General features: G+C 42.9%; 1 protein-coding gene across 1 annotated transcript in view; it reads right to left on the reverse strand.

Annotated features, from left to right (window-relative positions):
* Window positions 1–2,264: 2,264 nt before the first annotated feature.
* Window positions 2,265–25,696, reverse strand: part of LOC142313036 (uncharacterized) — a 37,518-nt gene continuing 14,086 nt past the window's right edge. Inside the window, exon 4 of the mRNA XM_075352022.1 lies at window positions 2,265–10,611. Within this exon, the coding sequence (XP_075208137.1) occupies window positions 9,812–10,611 (800 nt within the window). The 3' untranslated portion in view covers window positions 2,265–9,811. The remainder of the gene's footprint in view (window positions 10,612–25,696) is intronic.

The following is a 25,696-nucleotide window of genomic DNA, read 5'->3' on the forward strand; positions in this document are numbered from 1 at the left end:
ACAAATTATACTGCAGAAAATGAAGCAAAGTACACAGACATTCCCAGCAGGGAATGATCCAACTCCACCCAGATGCTACACAAGCAAAATCAGAAAATAAGCCTTGGTACCTAAACAGCAACAAGTAAGTGGAAACAACCAGTAGGGTACAAAGACCAGACTTATCTGTAATGAGTCCAGGTAGAAACAGAAGGTAGGCTGGCTTCAGGATGTCCTAGAACACAGGAGGAAACATTGAGCACCGGCCAGGAACAAGAGAACACTACACAGTTATATAGACCAGTCAGACAACCCTGATTTCCAATCCTCATCACCTGTCTGGCTTCTATTAAGCAAGCCAACTCCACTACCAGCATTGGCCACAAGAGGGAGCCCAAAACTGGAACCCAGTCCAAATGTGTTCACAACAGAGGTGTACAGAGTGGAGCCGTGTATGTACGAGGTGTACAAAGCGGAGCCGTTTGTGTACATGGTGTGCGTAGCAGAGCCGTGTGTATATGAGGTGCACAGAGCGGAGCCATGTGTGTACGAGGTGTACGGAGCGGAGCAGTGTGTGTACGACGTGTACGGAGCAGAGCCTTAGGTTTATGATGTGTGCGGAGTGTAGCTGTATGTGTACGTGTGCAGAGCGGAGCTGTGTGCGTATGATGGTTATGGAAAAGAGGCGTGTGTGTACGAGGTGTTAGGGCCTTGACCTCTTGAAGATGAAGGAATGCGCCACTCTGTCCTGCACACGGTGATGTTATACGGAGCCATCTGGACGCTCTGCACTCACAGCTTATTGCTCCTCTTTGGTGTTTCTGTACTGTAAGGCCTGAGGACTCGATCAGAGACATCACCCCCTAACCTCCCCCTCTTCAATGTTCTCCTCTGTGTAGAGCCACTTCATTGCTTTCACCATTTCTCTAGTTTCCTCAGAACTACAAGTCTTCCCACATAAAACAAGCCCTCGTACGTCCGTGCTGGCGGGAGAATAAAGAATGTAAGTGGTGAGATATACAGGAAATAATGAATACAGTATATAGGTGATGCTCCTACGTCAGGTAAGTACAGAGGGGTTACTTTGTCTCATTAATGGCCCCAGCACTGCACAATATCCAGTCGTGGACAATTCATTACATGAGCAGCAGCCGGTGCAGAGTGATCGCTGCTATATTTCTACATGTAAACCATTTCGGGGGCCAATGTGCCGTCCCCCCCAGACACACACTGGAGCTTGTCCCCCCCAGACACAAACCGGAGCTTGTCCGGGGGCTGTGCCCTGATTGACAGACAGTGAAGGGAAGTAGAGTCAATTTTATCTTCCATCTACCTTGTTGGTTACTGCTTATAGTATATTGTCTGCACTTTGTTACTTATTTGGTGCTGTATACCTTATTTACACTTTACCCCCTTTATTTTGAACTGTATTTTTGATAAATCTTTATTATTGTTATTTTACCATCTTTTGCCTGGTAATACCCCGGTGTTATCTACCGGTCAGTGTTGTACATTGTCCCTGTTTTTATCTATAATTTTTACCATATACATTCAGATAAATATATCTGAATGTGGAAATATTTGTATAATTGGTGTGCAATAACTTTGAAAAAAATACCATGAATTATTTATAGGGATAACCTAACCCCACAGGAACACGCGAGTCTTAAAAATCTCAAAGACATGATATAGAAGTTGTCGGATAAAGCGGGTAACATTATATTGTGCCCGTGCAAACTGTATGAGACTGAGGCCTATTAAAAGATCAGTCTTGAAAACAAGCTATTTACTAGATGGAAAGAGAGGGGAGTCAGGAGAATGATAGATGTTATGAATGTGGAGGACAGGAGGTGGATGACAGGTCAGGAAGTGTTGGATAAGTACATCCTTAAGGCTATGTGCCCACGCTGCGGAAAATGCGCGGATTTTGCCGCGGATTTCTTGCGAAAAAGCAGCGTATTTTCCACAAATCTGCAGCTCAGCTACTTCCCAGCCATTTCTATGGGATTTGGGAAATGCTGTGCCCACGCAGCGGATTTTTCCGCAGCGGAAATCGTGCGGATTTTCGTGCGGAAAAATCTGCAGCATGTCAATTATTGTTGCGGATTTCTCTGCAGGGTCCCATATACTTACCTGCCTCACCGGAGTCACTTTCTCCGTCCGATGTACAGGAGTGCGGTGCATCCAGGTCAGGAAGGAAGAGGTGGGCGGAGCCTGCACGAGCTCCGGTCATGTGACAGCCGGAGCTAGTTCAGGCCCGCCCACCTTCTCCTGAAGACGCTGAGAGAGTGACCCGGCTGCCGGAAAGCGAGGTGCTGCATGATGGAGGTAAGTATGAACTCCCCCGATCACTGCAGCACTTGGTCTGCATTGAGGATGCAGTGCCGAAGCCATGGTACTGTATCCTCAATGCAGAAAGCCCGCACCATATCCGTATGACATTCCGCAGCATGGAAACAGACAAAAGTTGTGGTGCTGTTTCCTGGGAGCACCTGCGGAATGTCTTGCGGATATATCCGCAGGACACTGTCCCCGTGGGCACATAGCCTAATAGCTCACATATCATCCAATATGAACAATTGAAACATGGAATAATAGGAGACCTGGGTGTGGTTGGAAGAGAGTTGAATAGAAGTTCGATTGATGAGTTACTGGAATGTGATGTAACAAGTGTAAATGTCTCTAAAATTTATCGATCGCTAAGGGGGGTGCTTATTTCACGGGAGGATAGTAAGACTTTAACAGCGTGGGGGAAACAATTGGGAAGGGAAGAAGTGGTAGATGATATACTGAAAGGATGGGTACAAGTGTGGAAACATATTACCAATGAGAGATGGAGAGACACTCAATTCAGAATTCTACATAGGGTCATTATGGGTTTCAACATACCAGGTAGGGATAGGTGGTGTCCTATGTGTCAAAAAGAGAAAACGGATATGCTGCATGGGCTATGGGAATGTGAGACAATCTGGAACCAAGTCAGACTGTTTGCCCAGTCAACATGGGGAATTTTCAGCAAACTAGACTTAATGGTGTGGATTTTCCACTCCTTTGAGGGAGGAGTAGGAGGAGGACCGAGCACGCAGGAAAAGAGGAAATACGCAATAACGCATGACATAGCCATGATAGCTAAGCGTTTTATCTTAAAACACTGGATTCAAAGGGAGGGCCCATCCATAAAGGAGGTTATGGGCGAACTACACAACCTTCTGAAGTTGGAAAAACTAGAAGCGGAGAGGGATAAAGATGGGTTGACAGCCAAGTTTTTTGTGAGATGGAGACATTTTATTGAAAGCCAATTCACACAGGGAGAAATAATTAACCTGATGGCACCTTTTGTTCACTCGGAGTGGTATATCCTGAGCAATATCCAGGACAGCCTGGGTAAACTGAGAATCACCTAGGAGAGGGCTCCGGAGGTAGGGGGAGACGAGACGGTTGGGAATACCAAGGCACGCTAGCAAAATTGAAATCATTCAGGGACGACACGGAGATTTAACGAATTGTATTGCATATGTTATATTATATTTCATTACCTCTGTTTTGGTTTAATGTTATTGTATACTATCGTAAATCGAACAGCAGCATGGAACTCCAAATTGGGGTATCACCCACCTCTATGTCAGATTTTGTCAGACGAATGTTCTTCTTTTGCAATGATATTTGTCATGTTTTTACAAATTTGAAAAATCAATAAAAAATGTTTTGAAAAAAAAAGATCAGTCTTGTTACAAGAAACTCACGTTCAACCCGCTAACATCCTACAGGGAAGAATAATGCAAAATACTCCTATCTGCCACAGAACTTCATTACACAGGAAATATGTGAACTGCTGATGACTAAAAAAAACCTTCCATTCTGACACTTTATCTGTTACCAAAAGTCCACAGAAGTCTACAAACACTACCAGATAGGCCAATAATTTCAGGTGTGGGTGGACGGAAAAAAAATCGGGAAAATTTTGTCTATGACACACTTCACAACCAAACAAAATGGTTTAATCATCTAACTTTTACTTACTATTCTTTCACTTTCATTGGTTCTTCTACCTCCAGCTCCAGGGAACAGTCATGGGAGCATCTTGTGCCCCTTCATATGCCAAATTGTTCCTGGGGCTGTAGGAGAGGGGCCTATTTTTGTTAGATCGGAACCAACCTATATATCAGGTAATTTTTTGGCCCCAATACATTCATGATGTGCGTTTGATTTGTTGAGGTACATCGGAGCAGTTACACACATTTTTTTCAGGAACTCAATTCCAATGGGCTGAATATGCATCTCTTATACAAATCTGATTATCATCAAATTGACTTCCTGGATGTGCTCCTCAAGAGAGGTAATAACAGTTTCCTTCAGTCTGACATCTTTCGCAAAGAAGCAGCTGTCTGTCCTTTTTCCAATAATTGCTTTTTACATCCCAGTTGTTTTTTTTAATCTATTAATTTTTAATCTTTAATTTTTGATATTTGGGTTCTTCTTTATCATCATGATGTTTAGTTATTTAGTTAATATTAATAGCTATTTGTATATAATTTTGCATTTTGCTTGCTCCTTTCTCTTCATTTAATGTCCCCTATAATAACATTATTGCTATGATATTATTCCCAGTACTTTCTTGTTGGTTTGCCACATGCGAATTTGCCGTTATTGCTTCTGTTATCAGCCACTTTATCTATGCACCAACCCTCAATTAGGTGCCATATGCGGTTAAACAGACATGGGCCATGGAGGCTCCGGCCCTGGCAGCGACAGCAGGAGCTTGGCTTTCACTAACGTCAAGCTCCTGGCGGTGATCATGCGGGAACAGCTTCTTTGTAAGTTTAGATCATTTTGCGGGAAACCGTCCTAGACCTGTGATGTAAACTTATGTCAAACATCACAAAAGAGTTAATCAACCACTTTGAGAACAGATTTTTACTTTTAAAAATATCAATTGAAAAAAAAATGTAAAGTATTACTGTTTCATGTAAAAACTATAAATAGAAGTTTTTCAATGGTATTGACCATTGATAATCAGAATATGACCAATTATTTTGATATTTTCAACTTGTAAACAGTAGGTGGAGCAGCTGTTGAAAATTGCCATGAATACTTGTGTACTGCTAGCTGGTATTATGACTGAAGCAAGTGTGAACGGGATCTGCTCATGTGTCTAGCCTCACTCCTCTTCTCACTCTTTGGGCATTTGAGAAAGGATACAGGAAAATTAAGTTTAGGATCACAATGAAGAGAGATTTTGTTGGTGACTGAAATGTGATATTGAGATGTGGACAGTGTCACCGAGAATGGCTGGCAGCGTTGATTCTGTTAGCTGGTGCTGAGCTGCTCGCTGGTCTTTACAGAGATCAGAGAGGAGCAGTCATATCATTGTGGTTCTATTGCTCAAACTGTAGTAATTACACAGTTCAGAAGTTTCATACATGATAGGATTAGATACACAGCTCAGCAGACTGTATCACAGACTATAGGATTAAATATATGGGCTTAACACACACACATGATAGTAAGAGATACACTGACTGTATCTAATATGATAGCATTAGATACAATGCACAACAGAATATCACACATGATATGATTGCATACATAGCTCTGCCAATTTAATGTCACAATATAGGTTTACATACATAGCTCAGCAGAATGTATCTCACATGATAGGACTAGGTACACGGACTGCAAGATGATTGTTTCTTTTTACTGCACTCTGCACACTGACTGAGCTCTCTTATACCAGTGTAAAGCCTCATTCAGATGTCTGTGTTACATTGATGTGTGAATGAGGCTTTACAGTAAGAACAAAGGTCACAAATATTGAATGCACTGCAGAATACAATGGCCCTATAATAAAGGTGGAGGCAGCACAGGAGCAAAATACCGATGAACAACACCTACAATTCTCTGAGTTTGTTGATGCCCAGTATTATAAATGCACATGGATAAGGCCCATATAGGGTGCCAGTCACAAAAGTAAGTTCAGTGACAGTGGTTTACAGCCTTTTATTGTTGTCTATGCTATTAGATTAGGTGGGCTGACTAGCCTTATATAACTGCACCCCAATCTATGGCATTGTTCTTCCTGAGCTTACAAGTTGAGCTCTCACATATGGACGCAGTGAGGGAGAGGAGCATTCAATTAGAACTGACAGTGTTCGATTAGGGTTCGCTCACACTGGCGATGATTCTCTCTTCCGAGAAAACGGGATCGATTCAATTGATTCTCAGCTCAAACTCTGCTGCAAGTGTGAGCAGAGTGTCATTTTACTGTGATCCGATTCATGTGAGAATGGGAGCACAGGTGAGGAAAAGATAGAGAGCTTAATTTCTGTCAATGTCTGCACATATTGGACTGCAATCAGATAACATCCGAGTGCAAATTGATGTTTTGTATGCACCCATTAACTTGAATGATTGCATGACATCCTATATATAGTGCTATCCAATAAAACATATACGCTAGTGTAAGCGTACTCTAAGAGCAAGATAGAAGGGTTTGCAATGTGACACAGCCACACATTGCCCTTATCTGAAAGGTGTGATTCATCTGTGCCCTATAACCAGTATTGCCTAATCATGCAGGAAGTTAGACCAGGGGATCAGAGCTTACATCTCACACACTGAGAAACCTAAGCTATGGTGGGCCGTGTTCGCTATGTAGGATGTTGCTGCCTGCTTATGATTGGGCAGTTCATACAAGCAAAAGTACAAGCCCCCACTGAAAAGTAACTAATACTCATTTAGACATAAAAAAATTAACTAATCATGTGCCAATATTTAATGTACATTGCAAAAGTATTCACCCCCTTGGCATTTTTTCTTATTTTGCAACTTCACAACCTGTAATTTCACTGTTTGAGGGTTTGTATCTGTTCGTGTAAAGAATATGTCTACAACTGTGAACACTTGGTTTTGATTTTATTGTGAAGCAAATGAAAATAGGATAAAATAACTGAAAACTTCAGTGTGCATAACTATTTATCCCCTAAATTCAGTATTTTGCAGTGCCTCCTTTTGTGACAATTACAGCTGCAAGTCATTCTGTGTAAGTGTCTATGAGCTTTTCACTTTTTGCCATTGGAATTTTTGCCCACTCCTCAATGCAAAATGGCTCCAGCTCCTTCAACTTTGCTGTTCACCAGAGGAAACCATCTATCTTCAAGCGTGACCACAAATTCTCAAGTTGGATTAAGGTCTGGGCTGTGACTCGGCTGATTCAATACATTTCCACATTTCCCCTTAAACCATCTATCTTCCCCTCGAGTTGGACCATTTTTCTGTCCAAGCTGCCAAAAAGAACCCCAAAGCATGATGCTGCCACCACCACCATGTTTCACTGTGGGGATGGTGTTCTTGGGATGATGAGTTGTGTTGGTTTAACTTCAGAGATAGTGTTTACCTCGGTGGCCAAAAACTTAAATTTTGGCACAGCACCTTTCTTCATACATTTGGGGAGTCTCCCACATGTCTTTTGTCAAACTCAAAACTAGCCTTCCAATTATTAGCTGTAAATAAAGGCTTTTTTCTGGTTATTCTTACATAAAGGCCGACTCTACGGAGTGTATGTCTTATTTTAGGTGTATTGACAGATACTCCAGTCTCTGCTTTAGAACTCTGCAGCTCTTTCAGACTTTTGGTCACTGTGCTGCCTCTCTGATTAATAACTTGCTTGCCCAGGCTGAGAGTTTCGGTGGGCAGCTTTCTCTTGTCAGGTTTGTTGTGGTACGAAGTTCTTCTTTCCATCAGAGATTGCGATATTTTTCTAGAACCCAATCCTGATTTGTACTTCTCACCACTTTATTTCTTACTTGTTTAGAAATCTTGGTCTTCATGGTGCTGTATGGAGATCTTCTTGGTCTTCATGGTGTTGTTTGGAGATCTCCTTGGTCATCATGGTGTTTTTTGGAGATCTTCTTAGTGTTCATGGTATTGTTTGGTTAGTGGGGCCTCTTGGTGTTGCAGTCTCTGGCCTTTCAGAAAAGGTGTGTATGTAGTGACAGACCCCTCGACACTTAGATTTCAAACAGGTAGACTTCCTTTCAGTAAGCATGTGACTTATGAATGTAATTGCTTGCACCAGAAATTTTTAGGGGCTTCATAGCAAAAGGGGTAAATACATATGCACATGACAATTTTTAATTATTTCATACCATAAATGTAATTTTTTCTGTATTTTTATCACTTCACTTCCCCAACTTAGATTATCTAGTGCTGATGCATCAGACACAAATCGAATAACAAAACTATATAAATAAAATAAAATATATATACAGGTTGTAATGTAACAAAATAGGTAAAAAGCCAAGAGGGATGATTGGGTGAATATTTTTTGCAAGGCAGTGTATATTGCTAATATCTCTGCAATGGAGACGTGAAATATAAATCAAACAAAAAAAAAAAACAACAGAAAAACAAAATACATTTTATTACATTCTGCAGCCACATCATGTGTCCAGTATAACATGTAGAATTTTGGTGAAAGGTTTGCATATTTTTGCTCCTTGGTATCCTAAGCCACCTTGCACATACACCTTGTCACTTTAGGTCACTTTATATTATGAGGAATAGAAAATGATAATTTTACTATATAAATAACAGGCTGTGATTTTTTTGTGTTTTTAATGCTATTCAGTTTACCAGTTGTCATGACGACTTGTAATGGAGCAAGCATAACGAGTGTACTAATGTGAAAGATGCAAAGGCCAGAGGAAGAGTCAAACTACATGAAATGGATTTTGCCTTGTTGTGTGTCTGCCCTGCTCTCCTATTTTGGATATAGCAAATTATGAAAATAGTCATTCTGCTCACTTGTCTTGCGGCATTAAAAAGAAATGTTACGTAATGATTAGTAATAAGGTTTGAGACCAGATAACAGCTAAGTGATAGGAAACAGAGGGTGGTTATCAAAGGAACACACGCTGATTGGGCATAGTTAATACTGGTTTATTACATGGGTCAGTATTGGACCCTCTTCTTTTTATAATGTTTATTAAAGTGCTTTGTGAGGTCATACAGAACAGATTTCAGTATTTGAAAAATGATATTAAGCTCTGCAAGATTATCAACAGTGGGGGATAATGTAACATTATTAAAGTACTCTTTACAGAGGGATTTGGGGAAGAAAGAGGCTTGCAATAAGAAAGAGCAAGTGAAGATTAATAGGGTAAATGTAAAGTCGTGCATCTGGGCCAAGGCAACATCATGAAGATGTTTTCACCAGAATTCTGTCAAAAACATTTAAGAAATGTTGCAATTTTTGTTTTGCGGCACAACTTTAAGGTGACACAAAAATGTTGTCTTTTGTCCAAAGTGGACTAAACTGGGTTGGCTGGGGTGGCAGAGGGCATGAAGCAGCCGATCCAACAAATCTATCAACATTGAAACCACTTGAGTGTCGTAAATTCCTCCAGAAATGTACACCAGCTCTGCTGACTCAATAACTGCAAAGGGCAAGCTACCTATGGGACTCACTTCTGTGTAAAAACAGCATGCTCATAGTGTCATGATATGGGTTGTCAGGTAGGAGAATGTTACCTGTTTGACAGACATGTGCCAACTGTAAAGATTGGTGCAAAAGAGATAATGCTATGGGGCCGTTTTTCAGGGATTTACATCGGTGCCATAGTTTCAAGGAAGTGAAATCTCAATTCATCATACCAATTCATTTTGGGCATTGAATGCTTACAACTTTGCTTCTAAGGTTTGAGTAAGGCTGTTTTCTGTTGCAGCATGACTTTGCTCCAGTGCAAAAAGAGAAGCTCGGTCTGACCTCCCAAATGCTCTTCTGAAGATTTCCCATAGACACACTCCCATTCATGCACATTAATGCAAATAGATTCTACCCTATGTGAATTCTCCGATGTTTAATAAGAGCTGATTTATCTGCAAAACATTTCCCACACTCTGAACACGAAAATGGCTTCTCCCCTGTGTGAGTTCTCTGATGTTTCAAAAGACTTGCTTTCTGATTAAAACATTTCCCACAGTCTGAACATGAAAATGGCTTCTCCCCTGTGTGAATTCTCTGATGTTTCATAAGACTTGATTTCTGATTAAAACATTTTCCACACGCTACACATAAAAATGGCTTCTCCCCTGTGTGTGTTCTCTGATGTGTAACAAGACTTGATTTCTTTTTATATCGTTTCCCACACTCTACACATAAAAATGGCATCTCCCCTGTGTGAATTCTCTGATGTTCAAGAAGATGTGATTTACTTGCAAAACATTTCCCACATTCTGAACATGAAAATGGCTTCTCCTCTGTGTGAGCTCTCTGATGTGTAACAAGTTTTGATTTTTGTGCAAAACACTTCCCACATTCTGGACATGGATATGACTTCTCCCCTGTGTGACTTCTCTTATGAACAACAAGGGTTGATTGACAATTGGAATATTTGTCACACTCTGAACATGAAAATATCTTCATTCCTTTGATAGTTATAACATCCCATCTATGACTTTTATTTTCCTTAATAGCCTGTAATGGATCAGATGATAGATCTTTGCTGTGAAGCACTGAAGATACAGCTGGGACAACGTAATGTTCTTCATTTGTGTCTTGTGACACACCAACATCATATGATTGAAAATCTGCTGAAGATGCAAGAAGTCCCTCTGATCTCCTAATACAGTCGCCTGCTAAGAAAAACACTATTATTTTTTCAACAATATAAACTTGGAAATAATTTTCTTAAATCATATAAAGTGTTCAAGAAAATTCTAAGCTCAGTGTTTGTTTATTTAAATGTCTTTTTATTATGCCATCCCTCTGCTGTGTGTACATATTTGTGTTTCTTCAGATATTTTGTCATACCATGCCTGATGGAGACCTGAGAAGTCTCGAATGCTTGCTTCATAATTTTATTTTATTTTATTTTAGTTAGCCATTAAAAGGTATCACAACTACAAAATTATAATTTTGTTTCTCTCACTGAGAGCAATCAATCATAAAATTGCAAGTCATGTTGCAAAATTCAATAATTCACTAATATGTTGCTGGTATTCTAACCAAAGAGTAGGGTTGGGCAGATCCGGACTGTAAAAGTTTCACAGTTGCCCAGTTGCTGGATCTGGGCCCAGGATTCCGGCTGTTTGATCCAGATCTCGAAAAAAAAAAAAAGGAAAAATAAGAATGAAGCGAGCGCGTCATACTTACCGAGGCTCCAGCCAGCTGTACGCTGCTCCTGCTGATTCCCTGTGCCACTCATTTGATATGTACGGATTTCACCGCCCAGCAGATGGCCTGGTGTCTATGATTGGTTGTAGTCAGATGTGCCCCCAGCCTGTGTGATACATCTCCTTGCTTTCATTCATTGCTCATTGTGGCTCATTCATTCTCTGGCGCGCACAGCGAGCAGTCATTCTGCTCTATGGCTGCTAGCTGTGATATTCAGATGTAGCAAAGCTGAATCACCGTGGGACTTCGTGTTGATTAGTTCGGACCTGCAGGGTGTGTTGGGGTTAATAAAGTGGTGAAAGAGTGTTTTTTTGTCTATTATTCTAAATAAAGGATTTTTTCTGTGTTTGTTTTTTATTTACTGTCACTTACAGGTTAGTGGGGCAGGTGTCTCATAGACACCTGTGTCATCACAAACCTAGGGTTAAATAGCATCTGTGCACTGTTATTAAACCCTTATAACCCCAATTGCCACCGCACCAGGGCATTTGGGAAGAGGCGGTAAAGCTCTCAGCTTGTCACATCTAATGGATGCGGCAATTCCGGGCGGGTGGAGACTGATATTCTCTCCAGCCTGAGAATACCAGCCCCCAGCTGGCTTTATCTTGGCTGGGTATAAAAATTGGGGGATTGCACATAGTTTTATTATTTATTTAAATAATTAAAAAAGCCGCATGCGGTTCCTCTTCTTTTTATACCCAGCCAAGATGAGCGCAGGGCTGCAGCCTATAGCCATGGGCTTTATCTGTGGTGGGTATCAGAATATGGGGAGACCCTGCTCCAATTGTTTTATTTATTTTTATACCATGATACGGATGGTAGATGCTACTCCCTCCATCTATTGTAGCAGAAGGTACCTAATATTTCAGTTATAAAATTATTACACTTTATTAGTATGCATTAAAAACCAGACAAAAACAAAAAAAACATAGGTGGACTAAAATTCCTACACACCGTGGGGGTTGCTATAAATCCAGTCAAATTCTATGAGAACCCGTTTCTCTCCACCCTGATTGTGGATGGAGTTCATCAGGAGATTTAAACAAGAGGCATAATAGCCTCCTACAAGAAATTATGGCAAAGTCAGATTTTCAAAAATAAATGACTTTTTACGATTAATCAATCAAAACAAAGTCCCCCAGAAAGGAACTCTCCCAGCCCATCTCAATACACCACAACATAATGGAAGTGCCCATACAAAAAAACAAAAAACAGTCAAGCCTGAATACACAGCAGCCCTTACCTTGGATGTGTAACCCTCAGAGATCAATGTGGTATGATACACTGCAATCAAGCGTCAGGGGTTTAAATAGTATCAATCCCTCTCCTTAGGTCCATATGACCCACTCCTGTCACTTTATTGGTGGACAGTTCGTTTTTTACAAACATCTATTTTATACGCCCAGAGTGACTGTGGAGATCCCCTTCAGGTTCTTTTTATATATCGCTGCTCATATATCCCTGCAGCATTTAGTAAACATGATTATAACAACCAGAATAGCGTTAATCGCTACCCGGAAGTGTTAAGGAACGCAGCGTGCATTCCACGCCTCTGAATCAGGCTTAGGTTTATCTGAGGATACCGCAGTGAGACGCTCATTGCGTTGCACATCTCACGCATGCGCATTACTCTTATCTCGTGATATAACTACATGGGGCGTTTCTTAAAGCTGCACATGCGTATTTAAATAATTTAGTTACTTAGATCGCATTGCTTCCTTATTGCAATGTAATACTGATCGCACAAACGTCTTTGTTTGATCAGTTCGTATAAATTATATGCATATAACAGATGGTTTTGTAACCTCAGACAAGTTTTTTATGATTAGAATGTTTATTTTTATTATTTAATTATTTAAGATATATTTATCAGATAGAAAATGATTTCAACTGGGGATCCACATTCTCTGTACTCTAAGTTAGTTTTTGATCAAATATGATTTCATGATATATTACATTAATTATATTATAATGTTAAATGGATTCTCTCCTGATCTACCCTAAGTGTTATTAAGGAGTATTCAAAGATTTGTATAGGGCATTTTTTATTTTTTATGTTGTATGTTATTTTTGAAAATCTGACTTTGACATAATTTCTTGTAGGAGGCTATTATGCCTTTTGTTTAAATCTCCTGATGAACTCCATCTACAATCAGGGCGGAGAGAAACGCGTCGGGTTCTCATAGAATTTGACTGGATTTATAGCAACCCCCACAGTGTGTAGGAATTTTAGTCAACCTATGTTTTTTTTGTTTTTGTCTGGTTTTTAATGCATACTAATAAAGTGTAATAATTTTATAGCTGAAATATTAGGTACCTTCTGCTACAATTTTGAAACTTGCTACCTATCATAAAAAATTATTTTCTCAAAAATTTTGTTTTTTTTTCTGTACTTATGGCAAGTTTTTTATCTGAACCGATAAACACCAATCAGTGGTTATCAGAGGCAAATAACGTTTTTTACAATAAAGCACCTTATAATATAGAAACTACGGTTACCCTGAAAAAGGTCTTTAACGAACTATACAGTTGTTATAAGGAAAATCTAAAATCCTTCTGGGAAGTCCTATCCCTGGAAAATTATATAAAACAGGGTATAATACCCAGATAATTGAGAATACCATTAGTGCCAGCAGCAAGATCTAGGAGCCCAGCCCTATTAGAGCAGTGGGAAAAAGAGTCTAGAGCTACATCTTTAAAATTCCTACAATTATTATTGACAGAGGAGAGGATTACACTAAACAGAACAACGAGCAAACTTACTGAACAAATTGCCCTGTCCTTGAAACATAAAAACTACCCAGACTTTCATAAAAAGGAGTTACTATTACAGAACTCAGTAGAGCATTTCCAAAATACACTCAAAGAAAGGAAACACCAAAAGTTCATTCGAGATCTGGCTGAGTTTAAAGACAAAATAGCGTATGACTTTCTGAAGAAGAAAAATAACCCTCCAACAGATATATCATCGTCTGATTTGGAAACATCAGACATAGAAAAATATAGTAACAGAGGTTTACCGCAGAGAAGAAAATGTAAACATCATAAAAATCGATGGCAGAGTCATCAGCCAGGTACAAGTGTACCCATGTATTCAGGGGCATCACCCTCCTCATCTTCCTCTTCTTCTTTTTTAGAACAGGGGGTCCCTTGGTACGATCTAAGACCCAAATTTGCACCGATGGGATTGAGAAAGAGATGAAGAATCAGATTATCAACCTCTCCTGATACACACCAACTGAGGAGATAGATATGGAGGTCTTAAGTAGAGGCTTATCATTTGTTCCCACTGAACGGTATGATGCTTTTTCATGGACAAAGGATGTGGCTCTATTTGGAAGAAAACTAAAGTGGAAAAAGTTTTTTCATGATGCTGATAAGAGTAAAATGGAAGTCTTGGGAATAACGCCAGAGGATAAGGACATTTTTGATGTACTTTGTGACCTCCAGGAGGAAAATGTTAGGGAACCAGGAATAGGCCCGTTCACTAAAAAATAAAAGCACTAAATCACCGCCTAGGGGTGATTTGGATAGTATAGATATCTTTATGAAAGTGGTGAACGAGGACCTCTCACAACTATGCTTATCAAAACATACTGGTTCTGCTAATTTGACAAAATATTAAATGGATGCTCTGGTGACGTTAACTAATAACACAAGTGTTGTAGTGAAACCTTCACACAAAGGAGGGAACATCGTTCTGTTGGATCATGATAAGTATCAGTCAATGTACCTGATTATTTTGGGACACAGAGACAATTACTGTGTCCTAAAGAAAGATCCGACAGAAGCCTTTACCAAATCTCTGAATGTGATTATTGTGACAGCCTTTGAACAGAAATAGCTAAAAATGAAATGGAATTTATGATCCACAAGTTCCCGATGACACCCACATTCTATGCACTCCCAAAAATTCACAAGGGGACGTCCCCCTTAAAGGGGCGTCCAATTGTGGCTGGGATCAACTCTCTAACGCAGAATGTGGGTGTATATTTGGACACTGTATTAAGACCATTCGTGACGTCCTTATCCTCGTACTTAAGGGACACCAGTGATCTCTTGAGTAAAATTGCTGGAATTGTTATGGATGATGGAACATTTTTTTGCATCCATAGACAAGGAATCGTTGTACAGTTCCATACCACACGATAAAGGGATAAAAGCAGTAAAATATTATTTTCTCAAAACGAGAGGTTCACAATTTGAAAAACATAACAGTTTCATCCTGGACCTCTTAGAATATGTGTTAAATCACAACTTCTTCTTATTTGACAGAAAATATTACCACCAGCTCAGGGGCACCGCGATGGGGTGCTCATGTGCCCCATCGTACGCAAATTTGTTCTGGGCTGGTGGGAAGACACTTTGGTCTTCCAAGAACAGCCGTCAAAATGGACCGATCACCTGATGTTCTGGGGTCGGTTCATAGATGATATATTAATTCTATGGACTGGCCCCAGAGAACTATTTGAAGAATTTGTGCAGGAACTTAACAAGAACACGATAGGATTGTTTTTCACATCAGAGATTCGGAGGGATGAACTGCCCTTTTTAGATGTTGTACTGAGCAAGGATGAGCAGGGACTTATACAAACTAGAGTCCATAGAAAACCCACAGCATCCAATAATCTACTCCACTGGACTAGTCACCATCCAGTACCTCTGAAAAGAGGAATTCCAAAAGGCCAATACCTTAGGTTACGCAGAAATTGCTCCTCAAATAATGTTTTTCATAATCAAGCAAAAGACCTACAAAAAAGGTTCTCAGAGAGAGGGTATCCCTCTTATATTTTGACCAAGGCGTATAAAGAAGCAATGGAAAAAAAATAGACACGATCTGTTGGTCCCTAGAGAGAGAGAACTATCTGATTCAATAGTACGTCTTATTTGTACATTTGACAACTATAGTCGGGAAGTTCTGTCAATCCTAGAGAAACACTGGGGTATCCTTAGGGCCGATCCAAGCTTGCAAAATTATCTCACCCAGACCGTCAGTAACATTTAGAAAAGGTAGAGCACTAAAGGATCGATTAATCCACAGTTTTTTCAAGCCCCAAAAGTCATAGGAACATGGTTAGAAAGGAAAGTGACGGGGACATATAAATGTGGACATTGCAAATTTTGCAGATGGAGTATACAAAGTAAAGAAGTGATAAGTGCGAGCACTGGAAAAACCTACCAGGTACGGGAATTTGCGAACTGTAGCTCTGAAGGAGTAATCTATCTAATTGCCTGTAACTGCCCTATGAATTATATAGGGAAAACAAAAAGGGAGTTACGTAAACGGATGGGTGAACACTTGGGGGACATCCGGAATGTATGTATGAATGGTTCACGGAGGGGACCTACATAGCATAAATTTCAGGGTAATCGAACAAGTGTCCCCATCACCAAGAAAAGGGGACTAGAATAAAACCTTACTACAAAAGGAATGCAAGTGGATTTACCGCTTTAAATCAGTCTGCCCTGATGGGCTAAACGAACAATTGACCTTTAACTGTTTCTTATGATCAGATCAGTGTAGGAGGGGAGGTTTTTTGTCTTTAGTACACCCGTTGGGAGAGGTTTTTTACTCACCTGCTTGGGATGCATTGATCTGAAATTGATCACCCCGTTCATTAAAATTTAATTTATTGGTGATCAAAAACTGCCCCCAGAGGGCTTTCTGACCCCATTTAACATACAACATAAAAAATTAAAAATGCCCTATACAAATCTTTGAATACTCCTTAATAACACTTAGGGTAGATCAGGAGAGAATCCCTTTAACATTATAATATAATTAATGTATTATATCATGAAATCATATTTGATCAAAAACTAACTCCGAGTACAGAGAATGTGGCTCCCCAGTTGAAATAATTTTCTATCTGATAAATATATCTTAAGTAATTAAATAAAATAAACATTCTAATCCTAAAAACCTTGTCTGAGGTTACAAAACCATCTATGTTATATGCATAGAATGTGCATTTATACGAACTGATCAAACAAAGACGTTTGTGCGATCAGTATTACATTGCAATAAGGAAGCAAATGCGATCTAAGTCCCTAAATGATTTAAAAGAGATGAATCCAGCGAGCCAAAGTTTATCCAGAAATCCAGAGGTAGGAAAAGTTACTGCTGGCGCACGGCAAGACGCGTTTCGGCTAAACCTTTATCATTGCCCATGGCAGTGGACAATGATAAAGGTTTAGCCGAAACGCGTCTTGCCGTGCGCCAGCAGTACCTTTTCCTACCTCTGTCTGTCATCATTTATGCTGCTATGGACAAAGACTGTTTTATCTACTACAACTTTGGCTCACTGGATTCATCTCTTCTATTTGTGCTGGTAAGAGCTTCTACCATATATCCGTGCTAAGAGCCTCCATAATCATAGCAGCTTGATCCTACAATATATTGGGTAAGCTGGAAAAACTTTTTCTTTTTTATAAATGATTTAAATGCGCATGCGCAGCTTTAAGAAACGCCCCATATAGTTATATAACGAGATAAGAGTAATGCACATGCGTGAGACGTGGAACGCAATGAGCGTCTCACTGCTGTATCCTCAGATAAACCTAAGCCTGATTCAGAGGCGTGGAACGCACGCTGCGTTCCATTAACACTTCCGGGTAGCGATTAACGCTATTCTGGTTGTTATAATCATGTTTACTGCAGAGATATATGAGCAGCGATATATAAAAAGAACATGAAGGGGATCTCCATAGTCACTCTGGGAGTATAAAATAGATGTTTGTAAAAAACGAACTGTCCACCAATAAAGTGACAGGAGTGGGTCATATGGACCTAAGGGGAGGGATTGATACTATTTAAACCCCTGACGCCTGATTGCAGTGTATCATACCACATTGATCTCTGAGGGTGACACATCCAAGGTAAGGGCTGCTGTGTATTCAGGCTTGACTGTTTTTTGTTTTTTGTATGGGCACTTCCATTATGTTGCGGTGTATTGACATGGTGTCATGATTGACTCCTGGCTCAGCTGGAGCTGAGCCTTTTTTTTAGTTTCACTTCTGATGCAGGTCACGTTAGGGGTTAATCCTTTCTGCCTCGTTCTGGAGGTCAGGCTGCTTTATTAGGGCACTGTGTCTCTTGGACTTCGCCAGTGATATTTCTGGCTCTGCTGTGTTCTGCTCTTGAGTGACCTGTTGTCTGCCCTGCCCCCTCCTGACCTCCGTGTTCACCTGACCTGTTAACCTCCTCTGTTGTCTGTTTCCATCAGTGTCTCTCCCGCTGTCTCCCTGTTCGTTCCTTATCTGTTTACCTTAATTCTGTCTTGTCTTCCCATTCCCCCTCGCTTCTAGGCTCTGATTTCCCGTCTACTGACTATTTGCTTCCCTCTGACTACGTTTAGACTTTGCCCTTGTGTACTTACAAAACCTCATGTTGTGACACGGCTTTCTGACGATTCTACTGCCATCTGGTGGGCTTGACTAGTATTACCTCTGCTAGGGAATTCCCTGCTCATACGTTTCCTCCACTTTTACGCCCCCTAGTGGTTTACCAGCTAACTACCTTCTCAGATAGTTTCAGGAATCCTCTCAGAACCACATTACTGCACTGTACTGCTATTGTACATCTTAGAGTACAGCGTGACAGATGGGCTGGGAGAGTTCCTTTTGGGGGACTTTGTTTTGATTGATTAATCGTAAAAAGTCATTTATTTTTGAAAATCTGACTGACATAATTTCTTGTAGGAGGCTATTATGCCTTTTGTTTAAATCTCCTGATGAACTCCATCCACAATCAGTGCGGAGAGAAACGCCTCGGGTTCTCATAGAATTTGACTGGATTTATAGCAACCCCCACGGTGTGTAGGAATTTTAGTCCACCTATGTTTTTTTTGTTTTTGTCTATTTTTTAATGCATACTAATAAAGTGTAATAATTTTATAACTGAAATATTAGGTACCTTCTGCTACAATTTTGAAACTTGCTACCTATCATAAAAAAATATTTTCTCAAAAATACTCCCTCCATCTACTAGCCTCCCTAAACCTGACATCTCCCTTTGTCTCTGTGTGTGGCATCATGATAACGTCTAGGCGGCAAGCTCGCTGTCTGGGTGTAATGCTTGACACTGATCATTCCATCACTGCCTATATACAATCTATCACTCGCTCTTGTTGCCTGCACCTGAAAAACATCTCTAGAATCCACCCCTTTCTCACCATGTAAACAAGAAAAACCCTCACTGTGGCCCTTATCCAGTCATGCCTTGATTACTGTAATTGTCTATTGATTGGCCTCTCCTTCACTAGACTTTCCCTTCTTCAGTCCATCCTTAATGCTGCAGCCAAGGTCACCTATCTGGCTAATCGTTATTCAAACGCTTTTGTTCTGTGTCAGTCATTGCTGTAACACTCGTGGTCGATATAGAGGCAGCAAATGGGAATAGTGAAACCACTTGACCAAAGGGGGACCCGGGCTTACTCTTCATAGGGAGGGGCTTAATCAAGCATCCACCTCAAGGTGGACGCCAGGTACCACTCCCAGGGTAGTGACAGAGACTGTGGTAGCTGACCCCCAGGTCAGATGACTGACTCAGGGATAAACGGGACCTGACAACTAGCTAGTAGATGGAGACACTGACTAGAAGTCATGCTGAGGCACCTCCACTAATGGGAGTGTGCCTTTAATACATAGTGCCTCACAGCTACGAGACTTTTCCCGAGCTGTTCCAATCCTCTGGAAATCTCTACCGCAAGAAACTTGGAGGAACCACAACTTCACAGCTTCAGACGCTCCCTAAAAACACATCTTCTTAGGGTGGCCTATCACCCTCCCTAATTGAAGTCAATTCACATATATCCCCTCTACTATTTCTTAGAACATAATTCTCCCTCAAACTCCACCGCACCCAAAAGCATTATAAAGATTGGTTGGTGAGCGGCTCATGCAGCCTTTATCTATCTCAAACTTCTTATAGATGGCTGGACCGTCGTTTTAAATAAGCACTTGAACCTTGTATCACCCCCACCTTTCCCCATTTCCCATGTAGATTGCAAGCTCTTACAAGCAGGGTTGTCTTTATTTTTGCTTTAATTATTGCATATTCTATAACGGCTGTCGGGCTTTATCATAGCTGGGTATCAAAACTGGGGGGAGACTGTATGAAGGTTTTCCTGTTCCTATTTTGCTGCACAGCCAAGATAAGTGCAGGGCTGGGAGCTGCAGCAGGCTGTATGATTTATCTGTGCTGGGTACATAATATGGGAGGCATCTACGCCAATTTTTTTTATTTATTTAGTTTTACTGTATGATATAGATCCACAGACAGGGTCTGTGATTGGAAGCGTCAGACACAGTCACACAGGCTTGGGACGCTGTCTGACTGCAACCAGTCAAAGAAAGCGGTGGGCGCGGGTAGCAGTGAATGTGCATGAGCCTAATTAGCGGCCCCAGAAGAAGAATGAGAGGCTGCGGGAGCAGTGTACAGCCACGCTGGTGACTTGGTAAGCATAGCGCGCTCACTTTATTATATTTTTCTTTATATTTACGTTGTTTATTTTCTGAGTGCCCGATTTGACCTGGGCCCAGCACTCGGGTGCCTTTGGACCTATGGGGGTTGGATTTCAGCCTGGTCCGCCCATCGCTATTTTTCACAAAAACACATCAAAATCAGAATTAAAAGACACACCAAAACTGCAGCATCATTAAAGGTGAGGTTTTTTTTGCATTTTTTACATTTCAAGGCTGTCTGGGACAAGGTGTAGTTTTTGTGCAGTTTTGATATCTCAAAAGGTGCAATCGTTTTGTGACAACAAAATTGCAGTGTGCACATGTAGCCTAATTATTCAAAATGGTCCATTAAGTCAAAGCTGGAAACATAGTAAGACGTTATTGACCGCTGTAAAAGACAATAAGGCCATTTCTAAGCAAAGTCAGGAGTAATGCGGGCGTCATACGGTACGATATATCTGGCGATATGTCGTCGGGGTCACGTCATGACTAGAGTTGAGCGCGGTTCGCGGTTCTCCAGTTCGCGGTTCGAGTGATTTTGGGGGGTGTTCTGGATCGAACTAGAACTCGAGCTTTTTGCTAAAAGCTCAACAGTTCGAGTTACGTTCGAGAACGGTTCTATCAGCAAAAGCAGGGCTTTTTACAGCTACAGTGTGCAGGGAGCTAACGCTGGCAGCCTGCAGTAAGCTGGTAACCAAGATAAACATCAGGTATCCAAGCAAAGTTCTTTGGTTAGTAACCAGATATTTATCCTAGTTATGTGTGCAGGGGGCCGACACTTCCCCGCTCAGCTCGCTCCACCCCCTCCTGCACGCGGCATGTACATACACACACACACACACACTCACCTGTCCCCAGCCATGCAGTCCACGACACTGACGTCCTCAGCGCCACATGGTCCCGCTAGGCTCCACCCACTTCGCATTCCGCCAGCACACATGGCCCCGCTAGGCTCCGCTCACCTGGCACTGCACACATGGCCCCGCTAGGCTCCACCCACCTGGCACTCTGCACACATGGCCCCGCTAGGCTCCACCCACCTGGCACTCTGCACACATGGCCCCGCTAGGCTCCACCCACCTGGCACTCTGCACACATAGCCCCGCTAGGCTCCACCCACATGGCCCCGCTAGGCTCCGCCCACATGGCACTGCACACATGGTCCCGCTAGGCTCCGGCCACCTGGCACTCTGCACACATGATCCCGCTAGGCTCCGCCCACCTGGCACTCGGCACACATGGCCCCGCTCGGCTTACCTGCGGTGATGAAGTCCCGCCCTCCCGACCTCAGCGCTGTCACTGTCCTCCATGGCCACCACTTGTCACATCACCTTCTCTCGCTTCCGACCCGACACTGTGACTAGCGGTGACGTCACGGGCCGCTCGCGATACTTGGCTGTAAAGGTCATTGAAGTCAGTGACAGGTGCTGTCAGCAGTGCAGGAGATCAGCGCAGGTAATGTACCTCGTTGACAGCAGCACTTGTCATCCCCTGCAGTGACCTCGGCTGACCTATTGATGTTAGCTCAAGTCACTGCATTGCTCTCCCAGCCAAAGGGGAACATCCTGCTCTTCATTGACTGGGACAGTGTGGATCGTCATGGGAACCCCTAGGATTACAGCAGACCTGGATTTGTTTTTCTTTCTAATAAATTGGTGAAAGAGGGAATGTGTTGGGGAGTGCTTTTTCAAATAAAAATGTGTTTGTCGTCTATTTTTTTTTTATTACTGACTGGGTTGGTGATGTCGGGTATCTGATAGACGCGTGACATCACTAACCCCAGGGCTTGATGCCAGGTGACATTACACATCTGGTATTAACCCCATATATTACCCAGTTTGCCACCGCACCAGGGCACGGGATGAGCTGGGGCGAAGCACCAGGATTGGCGCATCTAATGGATGCGCCACTTCTGGGGCGGCTGCGGCCTGCTATTTTTAGGCTGGGGAAGAGTTCAAAAACCATGGACCTCCCTAGTCTGAGAATATCAGACCCCAGCTGTCTGCTTTACAATCAAGCAGGCTGGTGATCCAATTTTGGGGGGACCCCTACGTGTTTTTTTTTTAAAAAATATTTATTTAATTTAAAATAACAGCGTGGGGTGCCCTCAGTTTTGGATTACCAGCCAAGATGAAGCTTCCAGCTGTGGTCTGCAGGCTGCAGCCGTCTGCTTTACCCTAGCTGGCTACAAAAATAGGGGGAACCCCACATCATTTTTATGTTCATTTTTTTGGCTAAATACAAGGCTAAGCACCCCTTAGTACCACATGAAAGGCACCAAAGGGTGCAAAATTACAAAATGCAGGAGAGTGGGACATTATGTGTCTTTCTGCCATTATAATGACAGAAAAGACTGATATGAAGTGTACAAGCACTAGAAAATCACCAGAGCGCTCTACGCTGTGAAAAGCAGTAGAAAATGGTACTGGAGTGAACATGTGACCGCGTCATGTAGGTTGAAGCTATGGATCTGTACCGCTCTGGGGGCTCGGCTGCTCTACGCCAAGCCGCTCGGATCCAGGCTTGGGTTGTCGATGGCTCGAGCGCCTCCGGACCGGGGGCCACGTTGCTCTGGAAAGGGGGGGGGTTCGGTTTCACGGCCGGAGCCGCGGTGACCGGTAACAGTTCGTGACGACACCCACGGGTCGTGGAGAGGTGATGGGCACCACCGCTGCGGTGAGGGTGCGGGGGCTCGTCCGGGATCGGTGGTGGGTCACAGCTAGGTGTTGACCCCTCCGTGGGTAGGGGGTTTGTTGGTCCCGGGGCCAGGTGGGAGGAGCGGGGGGGTTGCAGGACGCAGGGGCTCGCTTGCAGCGCGGTGCCTGATGGCACTGGTGTACTCACGATTAAACCACACAGAGTCAATGGTAAACCAAGTTCGGTGTAGATCGGTGCCCGCAGCCGGCTGCGTGTGTCCCCAGTGAGGTTGGTGATGTCGTCTTTCTCCTGCACCTTTAAATTTGCTATAGTGACTCCTACGCTTCAGCAACGGTAGTCCGCTCCCCGGCTTTTGGATACCGGAGGAGCCCTTTTGCCCGCAGGCGCTGGCTCTTTGGATCTCTGGCCCTTGGTGGTGGCTCTTATCCGGAATCGGTGGGCTGTTGCCGTCTATCGGGACTTTGGGTGGGAATGAACCCCTGAGGTTCAGACCGCAATCAGTAGATTTGTCTGAGCCCGGTTGCTTCTGGGCTAGAACGGGGTCAGAGTACCCTGCCTGGTGCTCCGGTTAACTTGTTAGCTCCCCGGTTCGGATCCGAAGGGTCACCACCCTCTTCTCGATCCCTCGGTTCCGCAGTTCAGTCCCTGACCGGACTCCTGCAGACGGCCACCACCGTCTGCCTGCCTGACTGTTCCAAGGGGTCCTAGGCTCCGTCAAAGGCCCCTGACTCTCAGCTCGCCACTTTTACTCCTCTCACTACTCCTCTCCCCACTCGACTCACTTGTCCTTTCCCTGCCTCAGGCCAGCAGACTCCTCGGAGGGCGTGCCTGGCTCCGCCCACCTGGTGTGCCTTGCTAGACCTGAGGGAGGCGGTCAGGACTTGTTGGCTGCTGGTGCCTCACTGGGGTGGGGGTGTGTGTAGTGTTGTGTGTTGTTACCTGTGACCCCTGGGGGTCCAGGGCATCACAGATCCTGGGTACATTTATATATTTTCCCTCCTTCAGTTTTTTTGCAGTACGCAAACAAACGGAAGGCACACGGATGACATACGGACCGTATATGGAACAGAAACGGATGCCACGTGGATGCACCCGTAAGAAAAACGAACCGTTTTTTGCTGACAACAAAAACGGATCGGTCGTGTGAATGTAGCCTTATTCTGATCTGCCGTTTATAAACAGAAGGCAGAAATAAGTGAATAGCGCCCCCCAGCGTCAGAATATCTCCGGTGTTTCAGGGGGTAGCTGAGACCCTGGAGATCATGATTTAGGCCGGTTTTTCCAGTCCCCGCTCACGTGATCACCGGTATACACTGTATACCGATGATGACGTTACAGTAAATGACAGCGTCAGTAAAAAATTATTTATTTCCCATCTGGCATGAACAAACATGATAAATCTCCTCCCCGGTCCCCTCCGGTCCCCCGGTGTCGCCAAAGTGCCCCCCCTGACCCACTCCCGGAAATCCAAGATGGCCGCGCGCACAGCAGCGCGCCGGCCGCATTCACCCTACTCTTCTGATTTCTGTCGCATGTGCCATGACACATGCGACAGAAAACTCCTCCCCAGGCCCTGTCAGGTCACTCCCTATAACCCCACCGGTGTCCCATGGTACATGTGCAGCATTGATCCCCCGCGGCCCTCTCCTTCACAATAGATGCTGCCGCATGCACAGAGCGGCTGTCAGCTCAGCTTCCTATGTTCAGACACAGTGAGTGGTGGTTATGCATCTGTAAGCTAAATGGGCGGCACGGTGGCTCAGTGGTTAGCACTGCAGTCTTGCAGCGCTGAGGTCCTGGGTTCAATTCCCACCCAGGACACCATCTGCAAGGAGTTTGTATGTTCTCCCTGTGTTTGCGTGGATTTCCTCCGGGTACTCTGGTTTCCTCCCACACTCCAAAGACATACAGATAGGGAATTTAGATTGGGAACACTGTCCCCATTGGGGCTCACAATGTATGCAAAGCGCTATGGAATTAATAGCGCTATATAAATGGATAAATTATTATTATTACTGCAATGCCCTGCCCTGCTCATGGAGGTAAGGAACATAGTTGATCAGGAGAGCTATATACTACATTTCCAAATGGAGGTATTTGATTTTATAGTTGCCCTGCTGAACGACTACCAAACATGAGAGTCCGTTATACGCCACAAGAAAACCCATCTAAATAGCGAGCTCTGTTGTTTAGTATTCATTCAGCTGGATAACTGGACTTAAAGGGGTATTCCATCTCCAAGATCCTATCCCCAATACATAGTAGGTGGAATAGCAATAATATCAGCAAATACCAATATTTGGAAATGTAGAATAGTTCTCCTGATTAGGCATGCCCTTACCTCATGAGCAGGGCATTGCAGCTTTGGTAGCAACCGTTACGACATGGACTCTGCTGCTGTGGACCCGGGGAGAGTGGGTG

Source organism: Anomaloglossus baeobatrachus, chromosome 5, assembly GCF_048569485.1.
Source record: "Anomaloglossus baeobatrachus isolate aAnoBae1 chromosome 5, aAnoBae1.hap1, whole genome shotgun sequence".
NCBI lineage: Eukaryota > Metazoa > Chordata > Amphibia > Anura > Aromobatidae > Anomaloglossus > Anomaloglossus baeobatrachus.